Consider the following 21,546-nt stretch of genomic DNA (forward strand, 5'->3'; position numbering starts at 1 on the left):
TGGTTCTTAGATGCTGCCTGACCTGCTGTGCTTTTCCAACACCACTCTAAACTTGTCTCTTACCAGTGTTCTCTACTCTTGGTTTTGTAGTGTAGGATCTCCCCTTCTCCCAACATCTCTCCCTCATAGAACAAAATTCTGGCTGGAAGCTTGTCTTATGGACCAACATGTATTCATCTGCTAATTCTGCTGTCCTTCTCACTTCCTGAACGTTCTGTTCCTTCATGTGATTTCTTACTATCTCTGGAAGAGTTTTTAAACTCAAACAGAACAATCTCTCATAAAGTCTCAAAGATCCTATCTATTTTCAAAGCACACACACATCTATTGCTCAGAAAAATTATGTAGAAATATGCAAATGCTTGAAATAAATAATTTAGGTCTTATACTGATATCTTGTTCTCAGGATAACAAAAAATATGAAGTTAAAAATCACACAACACCAGGTTATAGTCCACAGGTTTATTTGGAAGCACTAGCTTTCAGAGCACTGTTCCTTTATCAGATGGTTGATGAAAGAGCAGTGTTCTGAAAGCTAGTGCTTCCAAATAAACCTGTTGGAGTATAATCTGGTATTGTGTAACTTTTACTTTGTACACCCCAGTCCAATATCAGCATCTCCAAATCATAAAAATTATGAATTAATTTGAAGGTTTGGATTCTGTGCTTGAATCAGGAAAATTAGTGCAGTGCAATCTACACGAGTAAGATCTGATCATGTGCACGAGTATTTTTTAAAAATCTTTAGTAAATAACATGTATCCATCAATAAAATTCAGATAATGGTGCTGAGGAATCAAATATTTTAACTTTGTAACCAGAATTCAGGCAACTGGAGAGTATTCCTGGCTTGTGGATGGTGGACTGGCTTTGGGAACCAGCAGGTGAGTTACTCACTGCAGGATTCCAGTTCAGTTTCTGGTCTAACAGTAATTCCCAAGATGTTAACAGTGAGAGATTCCGTGATGGTAACATCACTGAATGTCAAGGGATGCTGGTTAGATTTTTACATGTTGGAGATGGTCATTGCCTAGCACTTCTATGGCACAAATGTTACTTGCCATTTTTCATTGCACGCTTGCTCCATTTGGACATGGACAGTTTCAGTATCTGAGGTGGCACAAAAAGTATAGACCATTTTGCAATCCTTGATGAATATTCCATTCTGACTTTACGAAGGAGGGAATGTCATTGTCGAAGCAGCTGAAAGGATCGGGCCTGAATTCATGCAGTGCTGTAACTAGGATGACTAACAACATCCCACAACCATCTTCCTTTATGCCAGGTATGATTACAACCAGCAACAACTTTTCCTTGTTTTCCATCGACTCCTTGCTGCCACACAATCAAATACATCCTTGATGTTAAGGGCTGTCTCATACACCTCACCTCTATAATTCAGTTCTTTTGTCCATGTTTGAATCAAGGCTGTCATGAGGTCAGGCCTGAGTGGTCCTAACAGAACCCAAACTGGGTGTCAATGAGCAAGTTATTGCTGAGGACGTGCTGCTTGATAGCACTGCTGAGGACACCTTTCATTTCTATTGATGATTGAGAGTAGAATTATGGGGTAATTAATGGGTTAGGTTTGAACAGCTTTTTTGGGTACAGGACACACTTGGATAATTTTTCACATATTCAGTAGAAATGCACTGGAACAGCTTATCTAGAGGGGTGGCAAGTTCTGGAGCACGTCTTCAATACTATTGCTAAAATGTTGTCAGAGTCCATGACCGTTGCAATATCCAGTGCCTACAATTGTTTCTTTATATCACATGGAGTGAATTGAACTGGCTGAAGATTGGCATATGTAATGCTGGGAAATCTGGAGGAACCAGAGATGGATCATATATTTGGCACATTTGGCCAAAGGTTGTTATGAACACCTCAGTTTTAAGACCATGAGACATAGAAGCAGAAGTAGGCCATTCAGCTCATTGCATCTGCTCCACCATTCACTGAGATCATTGGAAGCAAAAACAATCATATTCTTGCATTTTGTTGCAAATCTCTTACATTAGTTAAAGTATACTTAATTTTGGGTGGGGGCTAAGGGATATAATGGTATATTTGTTCTTTATTCTCCAGAGAGATAACGAGTTCCACTTCCTTTTAGGTTAAAAAAAATGAGTCTTTGTACAAGTGTAAACAACTGAAAAGGCACCTGTGCTGGTGAACTGCCAAGTTTTGGTCAATTTGTATGTAATGTCAGGTCATTCAACTTCTTCTATTTACAAGGTGACAAATACAAGACATATAAGCTGTTACCACTTATTTTTAACTTTCTGAACACTGGATGGAAAGAGAAATATCATTTTTTGCCCAAAATATATTAAATTATTGGTTAAGAATTAGAATTGTTCTCATTGGCTCTGAGAAATGCAGGAAGACACAGCTACAGGTTTGTGCTGGGATCACAACAAAACTTTATTAATTCAATCAATTTCTGTTCTGACGGTTTTACGGTCAAGTTTGTATTATCTTCATTTTCTAAGTCAAATAGCTTTTATTGTCAATCAGCTAACAATAAAGGATAAACAAAATAGATACTTGTCTCACTGAGACTACATGATTCTTAATGAAAACAGAATGACCAACATTTTCAGTTTTAAAAATTTACTTTAAAAACAAATACACAGTCTGCAACAGCCGACAGCCATCCCATTAATTGAAACAAATGTTCTGTCCAATATAGTTCACTTTTTAAGTTCTGCAACAGAATAAACACCTTCTGGTTTATGGAAGTATTTGGACAAATGTTTTTGAAGTTTTTGGCCTGTGCCACAGCTGGTGAAGGCTTTGTGTAATAAATTACCACTGAAAACTACAATTTGCTAGTCTTGATGAGTTGAAAAAAATGAGCTCAGAGATGGAAAATTATTATTTTCAGTGTTATGCATTCAGAATTCAAAATGTTCTGATGAAGTGATTTATCCAGGTATGTTCATGATGTTCACCATTAGCTTTGTTCCATTCCTGCCATTAGAGATGATGCCAGAGACTCCACTGTGACAATGAAAAATACAAAACAATTAAAATTGTATTTGATTGTTAATATGAATAATTCAGCTACACTTCATGAAATGTATTAGTTATGTAAATTCATGTGCAAAGTCACACACTTTATCACTATTCTTTAACATCATAGACAACTATCCTTTTCATGTGTTTGGTTGTGTAATGCAAGCCAGTAGAATGTTGTTGAGACAATACAGAATTGTACAACATAGATTTACAGAAGAACATAAGCAATAGGTGAAGCAGGCCATTTGGGCTCAGGCCTACCCTACCACTTATGGCTGATCTACCTTAGGCCTCAATTCTTTTTCATGTCAACTCATCATTGTCCTCAACTTTCCAATATTTCAAAAATCTGCCTATCTGCTATTCAGATACGTCCTGCAATCTAGTCTCCACTATTTTTGTGGTAGACAATTCCAAACATTCATTATCCTCTGGGAAAAGAAATTCCTTTGCAACTCAGTTTTAAATGAATGCCCCCTTATTTTGTAACTATGTCACCTAATGCAAAATTCCCCCAATCAAGGAAACATTTTCTCAATATCTAACCTGTCTAGTCCCTTCAGAATTTTATACTTTTTAGTAAGATCACCCCTCTTCTTCTAAATGTGAATAAATAAAGACCTAACTTGTTGAGCTGTTCATCCCAGAAAAATGCATGGTGAATTCTTTTCGAACTGCCTATATATGCCAGTATATTTTTCCTACATATAAAACTGTAGACCAAAAGGGTTTTCAGTATCCCAGGTGCAGCCTCACTAATACCCCCTACAGCTATAACAAGATTTTGCTGTAGGTTAAACTCTAACCCTTGAGCAATAAAGACAAAAATTCAATTTGCCAGAACTGCTTGCTGTACTTTCATGCTAGCCCTTTTTGTGTTTCATGCACAAAATAAAAACCCAGACCCTTCTACACTACATGGTTTTTGAAGTCACTCTCTTTAGAAGTAACATTGTGTTTTGATTCTTCCTTCTCAAGTGTATGACCTCACACGTCTTACATTAAACTCCCTCTGCCAAGTTTTTGCCAGATTTCATATGTCCTCATCACCACAGGCCCCACCAGCTAATTACTAGAATTCCAGAGTTACTATAATATCACCTGATATTAGGAACTTATAATACAAAATAAAAATTTGAAAGAAATGTGAATACGTTCGTTAAAATATGGCATATTTCAGTATGTTTTGGTACAAGTATTTTAAAGTTATAAAGGAATGGGCAAAGTAAGTCAAAATAGAGTTTTACAGTCGTGGAAAGGTCAACAACAAGGGGACAGATACAAAATTAAATGCAAGAGCTTTATGAGAAGTATCCTGCTTCTGTGGGAGCCTGACCTCACCCATTCAGACTGCTTCTATTGTTCTAACCTGAGCAAAAAAAAAATCCAAGGCCACACAAGCTGTCTACTTTAATGGATTCAAATAGGCAACTGGTACCTTGGTCTTAAAACCTCTCCACAAACAAAAGCCAGGACAGAATGCACCTCCTAAATCCATAGTCTCATCACACACTTCATATTTAGTCTAAAACAATTCAGAATGAAGGTAGAATCTAAGAAAGGTCACTGTGTACAAGTAGACAACACTATCTGAAATCCCAAAACCCGAAGGTTTCTCGTGAAGTTTTTTCTCATTAACAAGGCTGTTTGGCGTGCAAACAGTTAACCCAACTCCACACCCACTCGATGCGTGTCACTCAGATGCGATGTGGGAGGGTGTGGCCCAGCATTGACAGGCCTCAATTCTGTCTTAGGGCCTGTATTACTCAGTGAGTCTGCCCTTCGGTAAGATTTTTTAAAATTTCACCAAACTGTCACTTATTCTGAAATTCGAAAAATTCTGAATTCCGAAAACCAGCTAGTCCCGAGAATTTCAGATAAACGATTGCGCACCTGTACTTTTCAAACACAAAAGAAGTTGAATTTGTGTAGTATGCAGCACTGTGAGCTGCATAACATTCTTTGTTGGAGGTCTGCGTATAATGATTGGAAACAGCACTATGCAAACTAATTTCTTCACTGTAGTGTTTTGAACCAAAACTAGTCCCATCAGACTTTCTTTCATGTATGCTGAAGAAATGAGTTCCAAAGTGGCAATGCAATAATTAAATAAATTTCTGTCATATATATTTTGCTTCCTTCTATTTTTCAGTCATTTCCTCATTTCCCCACCCACCCTCCTTTTATAAGAGCATTAGATCCTTGCCAAATCCCCTTCTCTAACACAAAACCAAAACATTTAAAACAAGGTAGGTGCACTTACAGTGAGGAAACGATCCTCTACAAACAGCTTTGTTTAATACTGTTACCAAAAACATGTGGCAATTTTTGAAATCAGATTCCATCTTCTCAATAGATTCAATTCTAATAAAAAAAATCATGAATATGAAATTATCAAGTTGTCAGTTACCTGCTCGTCCATTTAAAATAAATATTTCTGGAATAAAAATATTATATGTATATTTATTTCTTTAGACTGGAATGCCATCTCATTTCTCACTTCTCAGTGCAAAAATTGCAATGCTTTCAGTTCAACTTTTCCAGCTTCCAACAAATCTGAAAGTACCTAGTTATTTCTGCTGTTCAGCTATGGAATGAACTGTACAACAATCAAGTAGTAATATAGGACTGTTAAAATTTTATTGGAACCAAATAAATGCTGATAAGATAACCACGGAAATGAGAATGTTAAATTCAGGCAGCCTCTTAAAAACAATGAAGCTATCACCAAACCATTTATGATTTGGACCCTTTATTTTTCCCAATAACTGCAGACCAGAATTTTTTAATTTGAAAAGAAAATAGTTCAATGGCAATCAGGTACAGGTATTTTAAACTTAAGCTTGAAATTTTGATGCACAAAACAGCAAATGCAGTCTATCACTGCAGCATATATAGTGACCAGAAAAAAAATTAGGAAAAATACATAGTAATGCATTAAAAGACTTTACATCTACCTGTGCAACCAATGAAAATAGTAAAAGATCAGCTAAGTAATTTTATGCAACTACTGTGAACACTCAAAAGACAAAAAAAAAGGAAAATAGCTTTACGTACTTCGAAACTCCTAAACCAGTCTGCCAACGATCTGCAAACATAAGCACCAAATTCAAAACTTTCATAATTGCTTCCTTCACAAAACTTATCTGAAAGAAATTACAAAACACTGAAGTTAATGGTTTAAACACAATACTACAGCTGGTTCATGTTACAGGAGCTAAAATACAATAGCCAGATTCAAAAGAAGCTTGTAATTTTGATTTAAAAATTACTCATTGTTCACATTTGTGAACAGAGGAGCAACTGTTCATCAATTGAGTGCATGCTAATAACGTAGTTAATTAAAAATCACCAATATTTGTTTTACAAGTAGTATCTGCCTTCAAAACTTTTTAACTTAAGTTCAAAGCAAACGCACCTTTTCCCGAAGTAAACAACGATCATAGATTGTAGACAGGTACCGATAATGAATTTTTATTAGCTGATCCAAATCCTTGGCTTCCTCAATTTGGTGCTGAAATTCTAGACCTGTGCTATGCAATATCTGAAAAATATTAAGCAGCAACCGGTTCCAGCTACAGTTATTCAGTGGCCACATATATAAACACATTAACTTTAAAGTGACATTTTGAAACAAAAATATTTGGATTTTACTTCAACTGTAAAAGCTCAAAGCATTAAAAAATAATGTCCTTTATGTTTAAAATCCATTTTTAATGTACTAATTCTACAAAATATACTTCATAAAATTGAAACAGTACTTGAAAATACTAATACGGTCTATTTACATTTACCATAGTACAGAAGACTTGTTGGATTATTACAAAAAATTAGGAATTTCTACAGAATTTCTCAACTTTTACCACAATTATCAATGTATGATTCCCACCTACTGTATGTATTCATCTTGAAACAAAAATGCAACTAAGGAGCAGGAGGCCTCCATTTTGGCCTATTTACCATTCTATAAGGTACTGGTTAATCCAACTGTAATGTCATTTCCACATTCCCAACAATCCCAAACAAACCTCTGCCTTAAAAACTTTCAAAGACTCAGAGTACACCTTTTGAGGAAGAAAATCCCAAAGAAATAAAAATGACCTCATCACTGTCTTAACTTTGAGACTCCTTATTTTTAAGCAATGACCCTTGGTTCTAGATTGTCTCAAAAGCATTCTTTCCAAATCCTCCCATCAAGATCTCTCAGAATGTCATATGTTTCAATCAAGTCACTCTTACTCTTCTAAGCTTCAGTAGATACAAGCCTAGCCTGTCCATCTCACTTATTAGTCTAATAAATCTCCTTGAACTGATTGCAATGTATTTTTTCCTTCATTAAATAAACTGATTAATATTGCACACTGTACACACACTACTTCAGATGAGGTTTCATCAGCATCCTCTATAACTGAAACATAACCTCTGATTTTTGTATACAATTCCCTTTACAATAAATGGTAGCTTTCCTAGTTAATTGTATCTGTAAAGTTAATGTACTGCAACGTATACACCACGAGTCTGCAATCTGTTACCATTCTCACCAAAAACAAAGAAGAAAGCATTGATAGAAAGGAGTTTTCTATTTTTGGTTTCCCAGGACTCCTGGGCAAACATGGTTTCAATGCTAAAGAAACTAATGTTTGTAACTTGCAAATTGAGTTTATGTTTTGTAAGGTTGGGGCGAGGACTGGGGGAGGTGGGGGTGATGAAAAGTGCAGCCTAAAACCTCTTTTACAATGCAAATCATCTATGTAACACTAGATGTATAATTGCAACAAAATAAGAGGAAATACTCCTTGAACAAAATTGGGAAGGCAGCAGGTAGCATCCTTATCTGGTTAGTACAAGAAGCGATACACAAAACAAAAAAAAAGTGGAAAGAAACTCTACTAAGTAGATCTTTTATGGAAAGGAAATAGGTGAAAGACATTTTAGCTACACGGCAAGTTTCCAAAAAGCTGCGAAAGCTTTGTAGAACTATCCCAGTACTTCCTGTAGAAATCAAAAGTTCCACAGTTATTATCAGTTTGACTTTTCTCTTATTATCAAAAGTCGTCTTACCCTAGTCATTATATAGTTATGCAGGCTGTTGACAAAGTGCATGAGTTTAACTCTAAGCAGAAACATCCTATGAATTTGCTGTTTAACAGGTGTCTTCAATGCTTTAAATGACCAACTGGAATTCTCAAATAGAGTCGTTTGTGGTTTTTCATAAGCTTCAATAGGTTCTGTAAAAACAAATGTAAAAACTGATAAATAATAATTATTATCTACGTTACTATAATACAGTCCTGCAGCTGAACTATAAATGCCTATGGCCTAGAATTTGCTGAAGCAAGGCCTCTCAGTGTGTTGCCATTAGTCGGAGTGTAGTATTCATTTTTTTTGCTGCGAATTGCTGCAAAGGAAAGCAAAGGGACCAAAAGCCTATCTTGTTAACAAATTTAAATGAAAGTAAACAGAAGAGAACAAAGTGAATTAGATTCAAAACATATGCAGAAAGAAACCAAGAGAGTGAAAATTAGATTGGATTGAGTGTGAAATAATAAGAGACAGGTAGGGAACAAAAATATCAAATTTAAATGAACCTCTACCAACAATTTACGATTTGCAGAAAATGACTTACTCATTTCAACTGTTTAGTTTAGAACGTCTGATGTTGCAGAAATATAAACCTCATAATTGAAAAGACTACTCTGCACTCAAATATCAGCCCTGGCCTTCTGTGATGAATTTAGTTTATACCTCCACAGTGCAAATCCAGCAATTTGTTGAACCTCAAGGGGAGATGGATAGCAAACAACTGTTTGAGGCTAACAAAACATCCTGTAAATAGCGTTGATTTGCAACTTTTTAAAATAAAGAGCTTGTAGCAAATAAGAAAAGAGCATACTAATAAGGATAAGCACTGTGAACCCACCAAATTCTGGCCCAATTTATATCTGATATTCTCTTCCTCCACCCATTTCTGTTTCCTGTGTGCCTAACAGTGGAAACTTACATTGAGTTCCAATTGTTGAGTCAATTGTGTGTCATCAATCATGCAGCAGACAGAGTATCAGATAATTATTTGAATTTGGATGAGATTCACTAGGTGGTAGGCAATTTTCTTCTCAGTAATCCATAATTCACATCATACATCTCTAGCTGACATCAACTAACTCAATATGGATCAAACATGCAAGCTTGTATTCTTCCTTGTCTGCATGACTCAGTACTAATCAAATGAAACAATGACCACTGTGGAACTGAAGATACCTCCAAAATTGAGAGCTTTTCTCTTAACCTTTATCAGATCTTTTTCAAACGGGTTAACAGCTGAACAGATTGGATGAAACATCTATCAGCATCATACGTGACTGTGTGGAGTTTGCACGTTCTCCCCATGTCTGCGTGGGTTTCCTCCGGGTGCTCCGGTTTCCTCCCACAGTCCAAAGATGTGCAGGTCAGGTGAACTGGCTATGCTAAATTGCCCGTAGTATTAGGTGAAAGGGTAAATGCATGGGTGGGTTGCGCTTCGGCAGGTCTGTGTGGACTTGTTGGGCCAAAGGGCCTGTTTCCACACTAAGTAATTTAATCTAATCTAATATATAATCGGAACAATGATTAAAAGGCATTGTAGATTAGATCTCAACGTGAAACAAATTTTACAGTTCCAGTTGACCATAGCAAAATAAAAATATACCACTGATTTTACTGTTAGAAATGGTTCAAAGGAAAGAAAATGGAAATCCTCTCCAGGCATGAAACCAAATGTGTTTAAGATTCTACAAAAAAATGCACAATATTTTTGAAGCAGCCTCAGTCAGTTACAAAGTACAGCTGGGCATCATTACAATGCAGCATGCCACAAAGGAATGAAACTGTAAAAAGTAAAGATGCAGTTACTGGATAGCTGTCGGCAACAGCTGTATCAGGTCAAAAAGACAGTATTTGCATCTGAAGATGACAAAATGTTTGAAATGTCCTCACATCCATGATTATTGGGAGGACAAATATAGTTTTCTTTCCTTACTAAACACTGGCCACTCTAGTAATGTGTCTTTCCCTCCTTGGTCAGAAACAAATTTATGAATTGCAGCAAAAATCTATACAAGTGACCTTGCTTTTGATGTGCAAATTTTAGTTATCAGATTTCACAGCAGCAATGTCATAAGGCATTAGCTTCTTCTTGAAGAGAACATTTCAATTAAATCAATGACATTAATAATGCAGTGCTTCAAATCTGCATTTTTACATTAAATCAATTTCTAATGCAAAATCTGCTCATTGAAAGACATACTGCTACCAGTAACATCTTCAAACTCAACACTGAAACCTAATCATACCATCAAATCGCAGAACATCTAGGCTGTATTTGGCCCATTTAATTTGCAATAGAAGTATAAATACTTGATTATAAATCTTCTGGCATTCAGAGCTGATAACAATATCAACGGGCCAAGGAACCTGTTTAAAAAATAAGAAAATGAGATTTTAAAAAAATGTAGCATTATGAACATCAACTAGTATAATTGACTAATTTACTGCCAAATCTGGGGAAGGGCAGGGTAAAGAAATCTCAAGCATACCTTGTAACTCAACGTGAGACCATCGATGGAATGTACTGGAAGTCTTTTTTTCACAATATCTATATTCTCCAAATACATAGACAACCTATAACCAAAATCACAAGTCCAAAGTAAAGTATGAAAATTCTCAATAGGAATAATGACAGCAGTTTTTCCAAGGGAAAAATGTGCAGATTTAATTTTTAGAATAAAATAATCGAGAGCTCAAATGCACAATAGTAGGTAAATATTACCCTCTGTTCAGAATATTTCACTTTGCTAAGGGACTTTAAGCACACCACAAAGGCTAAACCTAACATTCTGCAAAATATGATAGGAACCTTTTCAGTTTGCTTTCCAAACCACTGCAAAAAGAACATTCTCACCATTCTGATCTTAAATAGAGCTTGGGCAAGGAGAAAATAACATTATAGCTGATAAGGAATCCTCTGTCGTCTTCTATGAAGGTGGAGCACAATTAATGTAAACTATGGTCACACCATTCAAAGAAGATGATCAGATTTTTCATAAATGAATTCTTAGAAGGCATGGTGATTAAGATTTGGGGGAGGGGTGTGTGTGTGTGTGTGTGTGTGTGTGTGTGTGTGTGTGTGTGTGTGTGTGTGTGTGTGTGTGTGAGAGAGAGAGACGCGCGCATGATGTTTAATTGCCCATTCAAAACCTTATAGGGGAAAATCAACCTATGGCCTTTCTTTGGCTCTAGAGACTCTGCCAGTCTAACAGCTTGACCAATTAGAATATATTGGTATCGCACAAGTAATTATTTGCAACAAAGTCAGCTGCCCTGTCCTACACCAAGGAGAGATTTTATTTTAGCTGTATTTGAGTTCCACATACTTAGCCAGGGAAGCATCACCTATCAAAGTGATATGGTGGATGAGCAGGACAGCATTTTTGGCAACATTTAACTGCAGAATAATTTATTCAAATTGGTACTACAGTAGCTGATGTCTCATTGTTCAGATAAGGAATTAAGCTGAGCTCCATCTGTTCAGCTGGACATAGAAGACCCTATGGAGCTAGTTAAAAAGCATGTAACTCTCTCTGCGGCCTAACAATTATCTTTCAAGAATAGATTAATGGGCCCTTCATCTCATTTGCATTTTTTGTTTAAAAGAACTTGTGTAATAACCAGTGCAGTACTTGCCTTAGTAACGTTACCGATCAAGATGTTATTGGCAGTGTAATGCTTTAATGTGTTGAAATATGTCAAAAGTTTTGAATAAATGCAAATTCTATCCTAATGTGTGAAATCTGTTCTTGAAAAAAAAGGTAGTAAAAAGGTGGCTGAATATATGGCTAACAACTGTGTAAAGAAATTCCAGTGAAAATGAAAAGAGAAATAATCAGACAGTCCATAGAATGCAATTGCTTCTAAATTTCTGAAACCAAAAAAGTCACAAGTTTTTAAAAAATGTTTAAATATTGACAGCGTTTACTGCTCATCCTTAATTCCGAAAGGGCAGGCAAGAGTCAACCACATTGTTGTGGATCTGAAGTCACATGTAGGCCAGGCAAGTTAAGAATGGCAGATTTCCATCCCTAAAGGGCATCAGTGAACCATATAAGTTTCTGTTCAAACTACTGTGATTACATGGTTGCAATTAGAATCATAGAGATGTACAGCTGGTAAACACATCCTTTGATCCAACTCGTCCATGCCAACCAGATATCCTAACCTAATCTAGTCCCATTTGCCAGCACTTGGTCCACATCCCTCTCAACCCTTCTTATTCATATACCCATCTAGATGCCTTCTAAATGCTACATTTGTACCAGGCTCCACCACTTCCTCTGGCAGCTCATTCCATACACACACCAACCTCTGCATGAAAAGGTTGCGCCTTAGGTCCCTTTTATATCTTGCCCCTCTCACCCTGAACCTATGCACTCTAGTTCTGGACTCCCCCAACCCAGGGGAAACACCTTGACTATCCACCCTATCCATGCCCCACACGATTTTATAAACCTCTATAAGTCACCCCTCAGCCTCCGAAACTCCAAAAACAAAAATAGCCCCACCTATTCAATCTCTCCTTATAGCTCAAACCCTCCAAACCTTGCAACATCCTTGTAACTCTTTTCTGAACCCTTCCAAGTTTCACAACATCCTTCCGATAGGATATTCTGCAATAAATTCCAGAATTGCACACAATATTCCAAAAGTGGCCTAACCAACATCCTCTATAGCCACAACATGATCTCCCAACTCCAATACTCAGTACTCTGACCATTAATGAAAAGCACACCAAGGAACGCGTTCACTATCCTATCTACCTGCGACTCCATTTTCAAGGAGCTATGAACCTGCACTCCAAGGTCTCTCTGTTCAGCAACACTCCCCAGGTCCTTACCAATAAGTATATAAGTCCTGCTAAGATTTGCTTTACCAAATATTTTTATTCCAGATATTTTACTAAACTCTATTTTCACCATCTGTCATAGTTATCTTTGACACAATGTGTCCTGAACGTTAGCCTCAGTTTCAGGATTTTCTTCTGAAGAAAAGACATATTGTTCTCAAAACATAACTCTATTACTCCTTCAGAGTTGCTGTCACACTGCTGAATTTCTTCAGCGTGTTCAGTGTTTGTTTTGGGTTATATATGACTCTAGACTCAAAGCAATGTGTGGATGCCTCCTAAGTGTCCTCTGAAATGACTTAGCAAACTATTCAGTTCAAGGGAATATTTAGAATGGACAGTACAATTAATTAAAATAATTGTGAAGTTCAAGTACAATGGAGATTCTCTAAATATCTCTTTGCGGGGATTAAGGCTGGGATCTTAAATTTGACAATAACATTTTAAACAAATTAAATACAGGTTATTGATTTGAATTATTTAGAAAAATAGAAGAAATGTTACTGTTCCCCCATATTCTTAATATATACAAAGGAACCTCGATTATCCGGCATTCGATTATCTGAATTTTGGATTATCCAGCAAGATCACAAGGTCCCGATGCTTGGTGAAACTATGTTATCTGGCATTCAGTTATCCGAACAAAATACTCCCCACCCATGTCCCTCAATAGTCAAGGTTCCTCTGTATTATACTTACAGAATAGAAACTGGTCCAACAGGTACATGCCTGGTTTTCATGATCAATGTAAATTTCATTCCATCCTTTATCTAACTCAATCAACAAGTTTTGTTTTTATCTCATGTGCTTTTCTGGCTTCCCCATATCTACATTGCTTGTTTCAACTATTCCTCATGATAGCAAATTCCACATTCATTCAGGGCAGGTGGTGTAGTAACGTTAGGAGACTAGTTTTCCTTACCTGGTCTCGCCTTCATGTGAATGCAGAACTACAGCAATGAGACTGAATTGTAACTGCCGCACCACCACCCCCATCCCCACCCCACACAATTAGGGTTGGTCAATAAATGCTAGCCTAGCCAGCAACACCCACATCCCATGAACGAATATTAAAAGATTCTATTCACACTCTTCAAAAGAGGTTTCTCCTGAATTCTTGTTTGGATTTAGTAGTAACTATTTTATGCTTACGGACTGTGGTTCTGAGCATAAATTTGTGTAGAAATACACTCTATAAACATAAAGTAACATCAACGTACCGAGAGCTATCTTCAGGATACCGCTGTGCAACAGCCTCTTGTAACCTGGCATTTAAAAATGACAAACGTTGCCAGGATTCTTTCTCCTTCATTTTATCAAAGATAGCTACATAAAAATCATACATGGTCTCTCCTGCTTCCAGTAGGAAGAAATTCCGCATAGCTTGAAGATATTCTACCAGTCTAAAGGAAAAAATAGAAATGAATTTATTATATTTCAGTACATAAAACATCTTTTCCATTTGTTCAAAGGATTGATTAGGGCAAAGTGGGTGAATTCTCAATTTAAAACCTATTAAGATGACACTCTTAGTTATGAAAATGGAGAGAGGGTGAGTGTTTTAAACTGGCTGCTTTTTCATATTCGAGAGAAAAGATTCAAAAGATAATGCAATTATTCTCTAATCTTCCATTAACTTCAAGGACAAGGTCAAAAATATATGAACAGGTAACTGCCTATCACACAGCAAAACAGGGCAGATAAAGTGTAACCAGTACATATAATATACTTGGATTTCCAAAAGGTATTCAACAAGATTCTGCACATAAGGATACTTATTAAGACAAGAGTCCATGGTGTTGGGTTATAATACATTAGCATTGATGGAAGATTAGCTAACTAATCGAAGACAGAATTGTAGTGAAAGTGGCATTTTCAGATGGAACTGTAACGAATGGAGCGCCATAGGGATCAGTGCTCTGGTTACATTTATTTACAGTATATAGTAATGACTTGGGTGATGGAAATGAATGTATAATCAATAAGTTTGTGAATGATGCAAAAATAGGTGGGAAGGCAAGTATTGAGAAAGTTATAAAATTCTGCAGAGGGATATGGACAGGTTACACAAGTAGGCAACACTGGCAGTTCAAATATAATGCAGGAAAATGTGATGTTTTGCATATTACCATATTATTATTTAAATGTGGAAAGACTGCAGAAAGCTGTCAAAGAGTGGAATTTGGGGGTCCTAAGTCCATGAATCAGCATCCAAGTTCAGTGGTAATAGAGAAGGCAAATAGAATATTGGTCTTTATTTCAAAGAAAATGGAGTATAATATAAGGAGGAAGATTTTGCTAAAACTATGCAAGGCACTAGTCAGACCATAGCTAAAATACTGTGAAAAGTTTTGGACCCTTTATCAAAAGAAACATATACATGTTGGAGGCAGTCCATGAAACATTCATGAGGCTGGTGACTGGGATGGAGGGATTTTCTCATGACGATATTTTGAGTAAGTTGGGCATGTACCTATTGGAGTTTAGAAGAATGAGCGGCAACCTGTTGAAATGTACAGGATTCTTAGGGGAATTAACAGGGTAGATGCTGAAAGGTTATTTCCCCATGTAGGAGAGTCCAGGTCCTGAGGGCATAATCTCAGAATAAAGGGTTGCCCATTTAAGACATAGATGAAATAGGAAATAGTTCGATCATAGGGTAATGAATCTGTGGAATTCTTTTCCACAACAGATATAATCATAGAGATGTGCAGCATGCGAACAGACCCTTTGGTCCAACTCATCCATGCCAACCAGGTATCCTAAATTAATCTAGTCCCACTTTTCAACTTTTGGCCCAGATCGTTCTCAACTCTTTCCAATTCATGTACCCATCCAGATGTCTTTTAAATGTTACAATTGTACCAGCCTCCACCACTTCTTCTGACAGCTCATTCTATACATGCACCACCCTCTGCATGAAAATGTTGCCCCTTAGGTCCCTTTTATATCCTTCCCCTCTCATCCTAAACCTATGTCCTCTAGTTCTGGACTTCCTCACACTGGGAAAAAGACCTTGGCCATTCACTCTACCCATGCCCCACATGATTTTATAAATCTCTACAAGGTCACCCCTCAGCCTCCGACGTTCCAGGGAAAACAGCACAGCCTGTTCAGCCTCTCCCTATAGCTCAAACCCTCCAACCCTGGCAACATCCTTGTAAATCTTTTCTGAACCCTTCCTAACATCCTTCCTATAGCAGGGAGACCAGAATTGAATACAATATTCTAAAAGTGGCCTAACCACTGACCTGTACAGCCCCAATATGACCTCTCAACTCAATGCACTGACCAAAAAAGGCAAGCATTCATAAATGCCTTCTTCGCTATCCTGTCAAATCTGCGACTCCACCTTCAAGGAACCATGATCCTGCACTCCAAGTTCTCTGTTCAGCAACACTCCACATTAAGTGTATAAGTCCTGTCCCGATTTGCCTTTCCAAAATGCAGCACCTCACCTTTATCTAAATTAAACCATATCTTGCCCATTAGCCCATCTGATCAAGGTCCCATTGACCTGAGTCAACCTTCTTTGCCGTCCACTGTACCTCCAATTTTGGTGTCATCTGCAACCTTACTAACAATACCTCCTATATTCACATCCAAGTCATTTATATAAATGATGAAAAGCAGTGGACCCAGCGCCAAGCCTTGTGGCAACACCCCTAATTACAGGTCTCCCGTCTGAAAAGCAATCCTTCACTACCACTCTCTGTCTTTTAACTTTGAGTCAGTTCTGCATCCAACTTGCTCAATCTCCCTGTATTCCACGTGACCTAATCTTGCTAACTAGTCTACCATGTGGAGTGTTGTTGAACACCTTACTGAAGTCCATATAGACCATGCCCACCACTATGCCTTCAAAAATCCTCTTTCTTACTTCTTCAAAAAACTCAATCAAGTTTGAGAGACACGATGTCCCATTCACAAATAAATGTTGACTATCCCTAATCAACCCTTGCCTTTCCGATTACATGCAAGTCTTGTCCCTCAGGATCCCCTCTCCAACAACTTGCCCTCCACTGATGTCAGGCTCACCGATCTACAGTTGCCTGGCTTTGCATTCCCATCTTTCTTAAATAGTGGCACCAGATTAGCCAACCTCCAGTCTTCTGGCACCTCATCCATTGCTATCAATGATACAAATATCTCGGCAATGGGTCCAAAAATCACTTCCCAGATTTCCACAGAATTCTAGGGAACACCTGATCAGGTCCTGGGGATTTATCCATCTTTATGCATTTTAAGATGTCCAGCACCATCTCCTCTAAAATATGGACATTTTTCAATGGACATTTCCCCAAGCTCTCTAGCTTCCATATCCTTCTCCACAGTAAACACTGATGTAAACTACTTGTTTAAAATCTTCCCACAACTCATACTATTCCATACATAGGCAGCCTTTCTGATATTTAAGTGCCCCTATTCTCTCTCTTGTTACTCTTTTGTCCTTAATGTATTTGTACAATCCCTTTGGATTCTTCTTTACCCTATTCGCCAAAGCTATCTCCTATTCCCTTTATAATCTCCCGCCTTTAAATATTTCTCGGGGTTCACTCGATCCCTGCTGTCTATTCCTGACATATGCTTCTTTCTTTTTCTTTCCCAAAATGACAACTTCTCTAGTCATCCAGCATTCCCTAAACATACCAGCCTTGCCTTTCACCCTACCAAGAACATACTATTTCTGGACTCTCATTCCCTTACTTTTGAAAGCTTCCTATTTTCCCGCCATCCCTTTACCTGAAAATATTCCTCCTCAATCGACATTTGAGAGTTCTTGCCCAATACTATCAAAATGTATCTTTCTCCAATTTAGTACATTTTGCAAAACAACCTCTTGGTCAAATAATCTTCTTGACCACAGCATGTCCATCCATCTCCTACGTCAAATGGACAGAATGCAAAGTGCAAAAAGAAAACTCGATTCCATCTGCACACTGCATAGCATAGTGTTCTAATAAAATCTGCCCCTAAAATGAGTTACTCTGAATGCTAACCAAGACTGGAGTTGCAATTCAAATTCTTCATATACAAAGTAAAACTAGTTAAGTAGCAGAGACTTCATACTGTGTAGGACACCAGCAAGGTTGAAAAGAACAGAAGATCTAATCGATCAAGAGTAGATTCTCCAGAAAACTGAATTGTAAACATTTGTGAACTTGTAGAAGAATGATAAAAGTTGAACTAAACATAGAAATAAACATTGAGGTCTATTTCTTCAAAATCAAAGCCTATGTAATGAATATTTAAATGATTTATTCAGTAATACTTCCAAAGTTGTACCATACGCACTGAATTTAATCAGGAAAAAAATTCAAACTGACTGCAATTTGCTTAAATAAATATACTAAATTGCTAAACTTCACTTTATCTAAATGAATGAGGCAAGCATGTTCACATTTCTCTTACTTGTAATCAGTCTTTAGAGTTTGCATTAATTTTCCACAACATTCTAGGTAACGTTTCTCAATGTGCGGATACAAACATGACCGAAGTGTAAGTTCAAATGTCTGGCAGGTCACTGATTCAGAGGACCTATCCACGTTAACATCTCCACTTGTGAATCTTTCATAGAAATCACTTTGCTCCATGTATAACCTGAAAGAATTGAATCAGCATCAATGAGTCATTAATCCAACAATGTGTAAATCCATTTCGACATTACAATTTTCTTTTATAAATCTTACATTTATATAGTTTGACATTTCTGCACAAATCCTGGAGTGGAACTTGAACTCACAACCTTCTGACTCAAAGAGGTGAAAATGTTACCAACCGAATCATGCTAGTACCTAAATGACATGTAAAATCATACATGGCACGAAGCTTGTAAAATCTGTGTGTTATCATACTGCGGCACAATTCTATAAACGGCCCAATAACCAAATAATTTTAAAATTGTTTGAATTTGTGAGATCAAGAGTTGAAGATCTCGAGTCAACTTTAATCAATCAACAAGACTGCAATAAAGATCAACAAAAACACATCTTCAAATGTTACCAGCAGTCATACAAAAATAAAACCCAAAATCTTAAACAACATGAACCATTTTTAATGCCATCTAAAATCATGAGTAAAATTTTATGCATTTTAAGAATTAGAAAAATTAGAGCAGTAAAACTGAATATTATTATCAAGATCTCTCAAGTGTAGTAACACGAAAGTCAAATGATGGCTAAAAACATCTCATATACTGACTTCACATCATCTCTAGATTGCAACCTCCACTGCACGTATTTTCATTTCTCACATTAACCATTCTCATCATCTCTGGGTAAGTGCAACTTAACTTTTTTTTCCACATAAAGCTAAGTGCAAACTGGTAGCTTTGACTACATAAGAATTACCAAGTTATAAAGCACAGAAATATGTTGTTGTATTGATGCTCTACTTGAGCTTCCTCCTAATTGTCTCATCTAATTTGATCCATCTTTTTCTCTCTAATATGCCCTGAAATGCATCTATAGTTTTTCCTTCAATCACTTCCCGTCATCCTGTGGTTGTAAGATCTACATTCATACAATAATTTAAGATAAATGTTTCCTCCAAATTTCCTGCTGCACTTCTTGGTCATTAACATATTTTGATAAACTTTCGTTATGGTTATCCTAATAAGAGGAAACAGTATCTGCCTCCACTCTTTCAAAACATTTCAAAATTATGAATACTTCTATCAGGTTGCCTCTAAGCTTTCTTTTTTCAAAAGATAGGAGACCAAGTCTGGCAATCCTTTCCTCTCAAATATACCTACACGCTTTGTTTTGCAAAACCACTTACTCACATTTCTGGTGTTACTTCCTGTAATAGCAGTGTCAACAAAAGAGCTTGTGCAATATGAGTGGAAAACGATATCATTAATTCAATAAAGATTTGAAAGAAACTCTCTCAATTTAATCTCTAACTACTAATTCAAGAATCAGGTATGGATACCAACATTGTAACTCATACCAATTTCATATCAGCATAATCACTATGAATTAACACTTACACATAATTTAGTTGAATCCATGAACTTGTGTTTTAAAGAGAGTTTTAGTGAGTTAGCACCTTTTTTAATGGCTTTGAAGCTCACCCTAATTATAGGTTGATGATACCAGTCAAAATACAAACTGAACTGGTCTTGTTGCCAACAGTTCCTCACTTTAAATTTTCACCATTAAAATCTATGTCTTGCAGAATAGGGGGTGCAATTTGCTTATCACTTCTAGGCCACAGCTGAAATCAAACCCAGGTAAATAGGTTAAACGTCTCCACTGCCCACTGGTTGTAAAAGAAGCTTTATAAAAATAAGGCTGTAGAACAATGCAGCTGCTAAGTTGCATGTCAGCTCAGCATCTTGGCAGGTACTACACACATCTTGCCCTGGCATAAATAACATGCGTGTATTGTTGCACAAACAAAGTGTAAAAGTGCTGCAAACAGAATGACAAAATTGCTATGATACTACAATTCAGCTATAGGAAGATAGGAACAGTAGATAATTTAGCATCTTGAGCTTATTCCACCATTTATTGGAATAATAACTGATCTTAAATTATATTTTTAATCAAATATTTTTTGGAACATGAGCATCGCCATCAAGACCAATATTAATTTCCCTTTGTTAACTGTCCTTGAACAGGTGAAGGGCTATCTACAAATTATGTGGCTTGCTAGAGCATTTAAGAACTAGCTACTTTGCCGTGCATCTGCAGTCACAAGGATGACACATTTCCTTATCCAAAGGCATCAGTGAATTCAAATTCCTTTGACTTCCTTGGTGGGATTTGAACTTGTACCTCTGCAGCACTAGTCCAGGTCCACGGATTATTAGTCCACTTCCATTAGTACCAAGCTACCAGTCCGCTACATTCACACCTTTTCTTCGTATCTCTTTAACCTTTTGGTTAACAAAAATCTATTAATATTAGTTTTATAATTAACAATGATTTAGGATTGGTTGCCGTCTGTGGTAAAGAGTCCTAAACTTCTACCATGCTTTGCAGGAGAAATGGAAAGCCACTAAATGAATATTTTGTCAGTTTTTACTGTGGAGAAAGAAATGGAGACTAGAGAGCTCAGGGAAATAAATATTGATGTTTTGAAAACAATTCACAATACAGAAGAGTAAGTATTGGAGGTCTTAGAAAACCTAAAGGTGGACAAATATCTGGGACCTGATCAAGTGTATCCCATAATGCTGTGGCAAATTAGGGAAGAAATTCGGGGCTTCTTGCAGAGATATTTGGATCATCTATAATCACAGGTGAGGTACTGGAGCACTGGAGGTGGCTAATGTTGTGCCTTTAATTAAGAAAAGCTATAAGGAAGAGCCTGGGACCTATAAACCAGTGAGTCTAACATCGGTGGTGGGTAAACTGTTGGAGGTGATTCTAAAGGTAGGATTTACATGCTTTTGGAGAGCCAAAGACTGATTAAGGATAGTCAGCACGGCTTTGTGCAAAGGGAATCAATTGAGTATTTTAAGAAAATAACAAAAAAGATTGATGAGGGCAGAGTGGTTGACGTTATTTACATGGACTTCAGTAAAGCCTTCTGCATGGTAGATTAGTTAGTAAAGTTCGATCAAGTGGGATTCAGGGAGA

The 21,546-nt window shown here is 36.9% G+C and overlaps 1 protein-coding gene across 2 annotated transcripts in view; it reads right to left on the bottom strand.

Moving 5' to 3' along the window:
* Positions 1 to 2,558: 2,558 nt before the first annotated feature.
* tubgcp5 (tubulin gamma complex component 5) overlaps positions 2,559 to 21,546 on the bottom strand; it is an 80,269-nt gene continuing 61,281 nt past the window's right edge. For both annotated transcript variants that reach the window (XM_060826843.1, XM_060826844.1), the window contains 9 exons: positions 18,371 to 18,559; positions 14,179 to 14,361; positions 10,596 to 10,680; positions 10,353 to 10,473; positions 8,086 to 8,252; positions 6,443 to 6,568; positions 6,082 to 6,170; positions 5,288 to 5,388; positions 2,559 to 3,006 (listed from right to left, as the gene is read on the bottom strand). In XM_060826843.1, coding sequence (XP_060682826.1) covers positions 2,960 to 3,006; positions 5,288 to 5,388; positions 6,082 to 6,170; positions 6,443 to 6,568; positions 8,086 to 8,252; positions 10,353 to 10,473; positions 10,596 to 10,680; positions 14,179 to 14,361; positions 18,371 to 18,559 — 1,108 coding nt within the window. In that variant the 3' untranslated portion in view covers positions 2,559 to 2,959. The remainder of the gene's footprint in view (positions 3,007 to 5,287; positions 5,389 to 6,081; positions 6,171 to 6,442; positions 6,569 to 8,085; positions 8,253 to 10,352; positions 10,474 to 10,595; positions 10,681 to 14,178; positions 14,362 to 18,370; positions 18,560 to 21,546) is intronic.

Source organism: Hemiscyllium ocellatum, chromosome 6, assembly GCF_020745735.1.
Source record: "Hemiscyllium ocellatum isolate sHemOce1 chromosome 6, sHemOce1.pat.X.cur, whole genome shotgun sequence".
Classification (NCBI taxonomy): Eukaryota; Metazoa; Chordata; class Chondrichthyes; order Orectolobiformes; family Hemiscylliidae; genus Hemiscyllium; species Hemiscyllium ocellatum.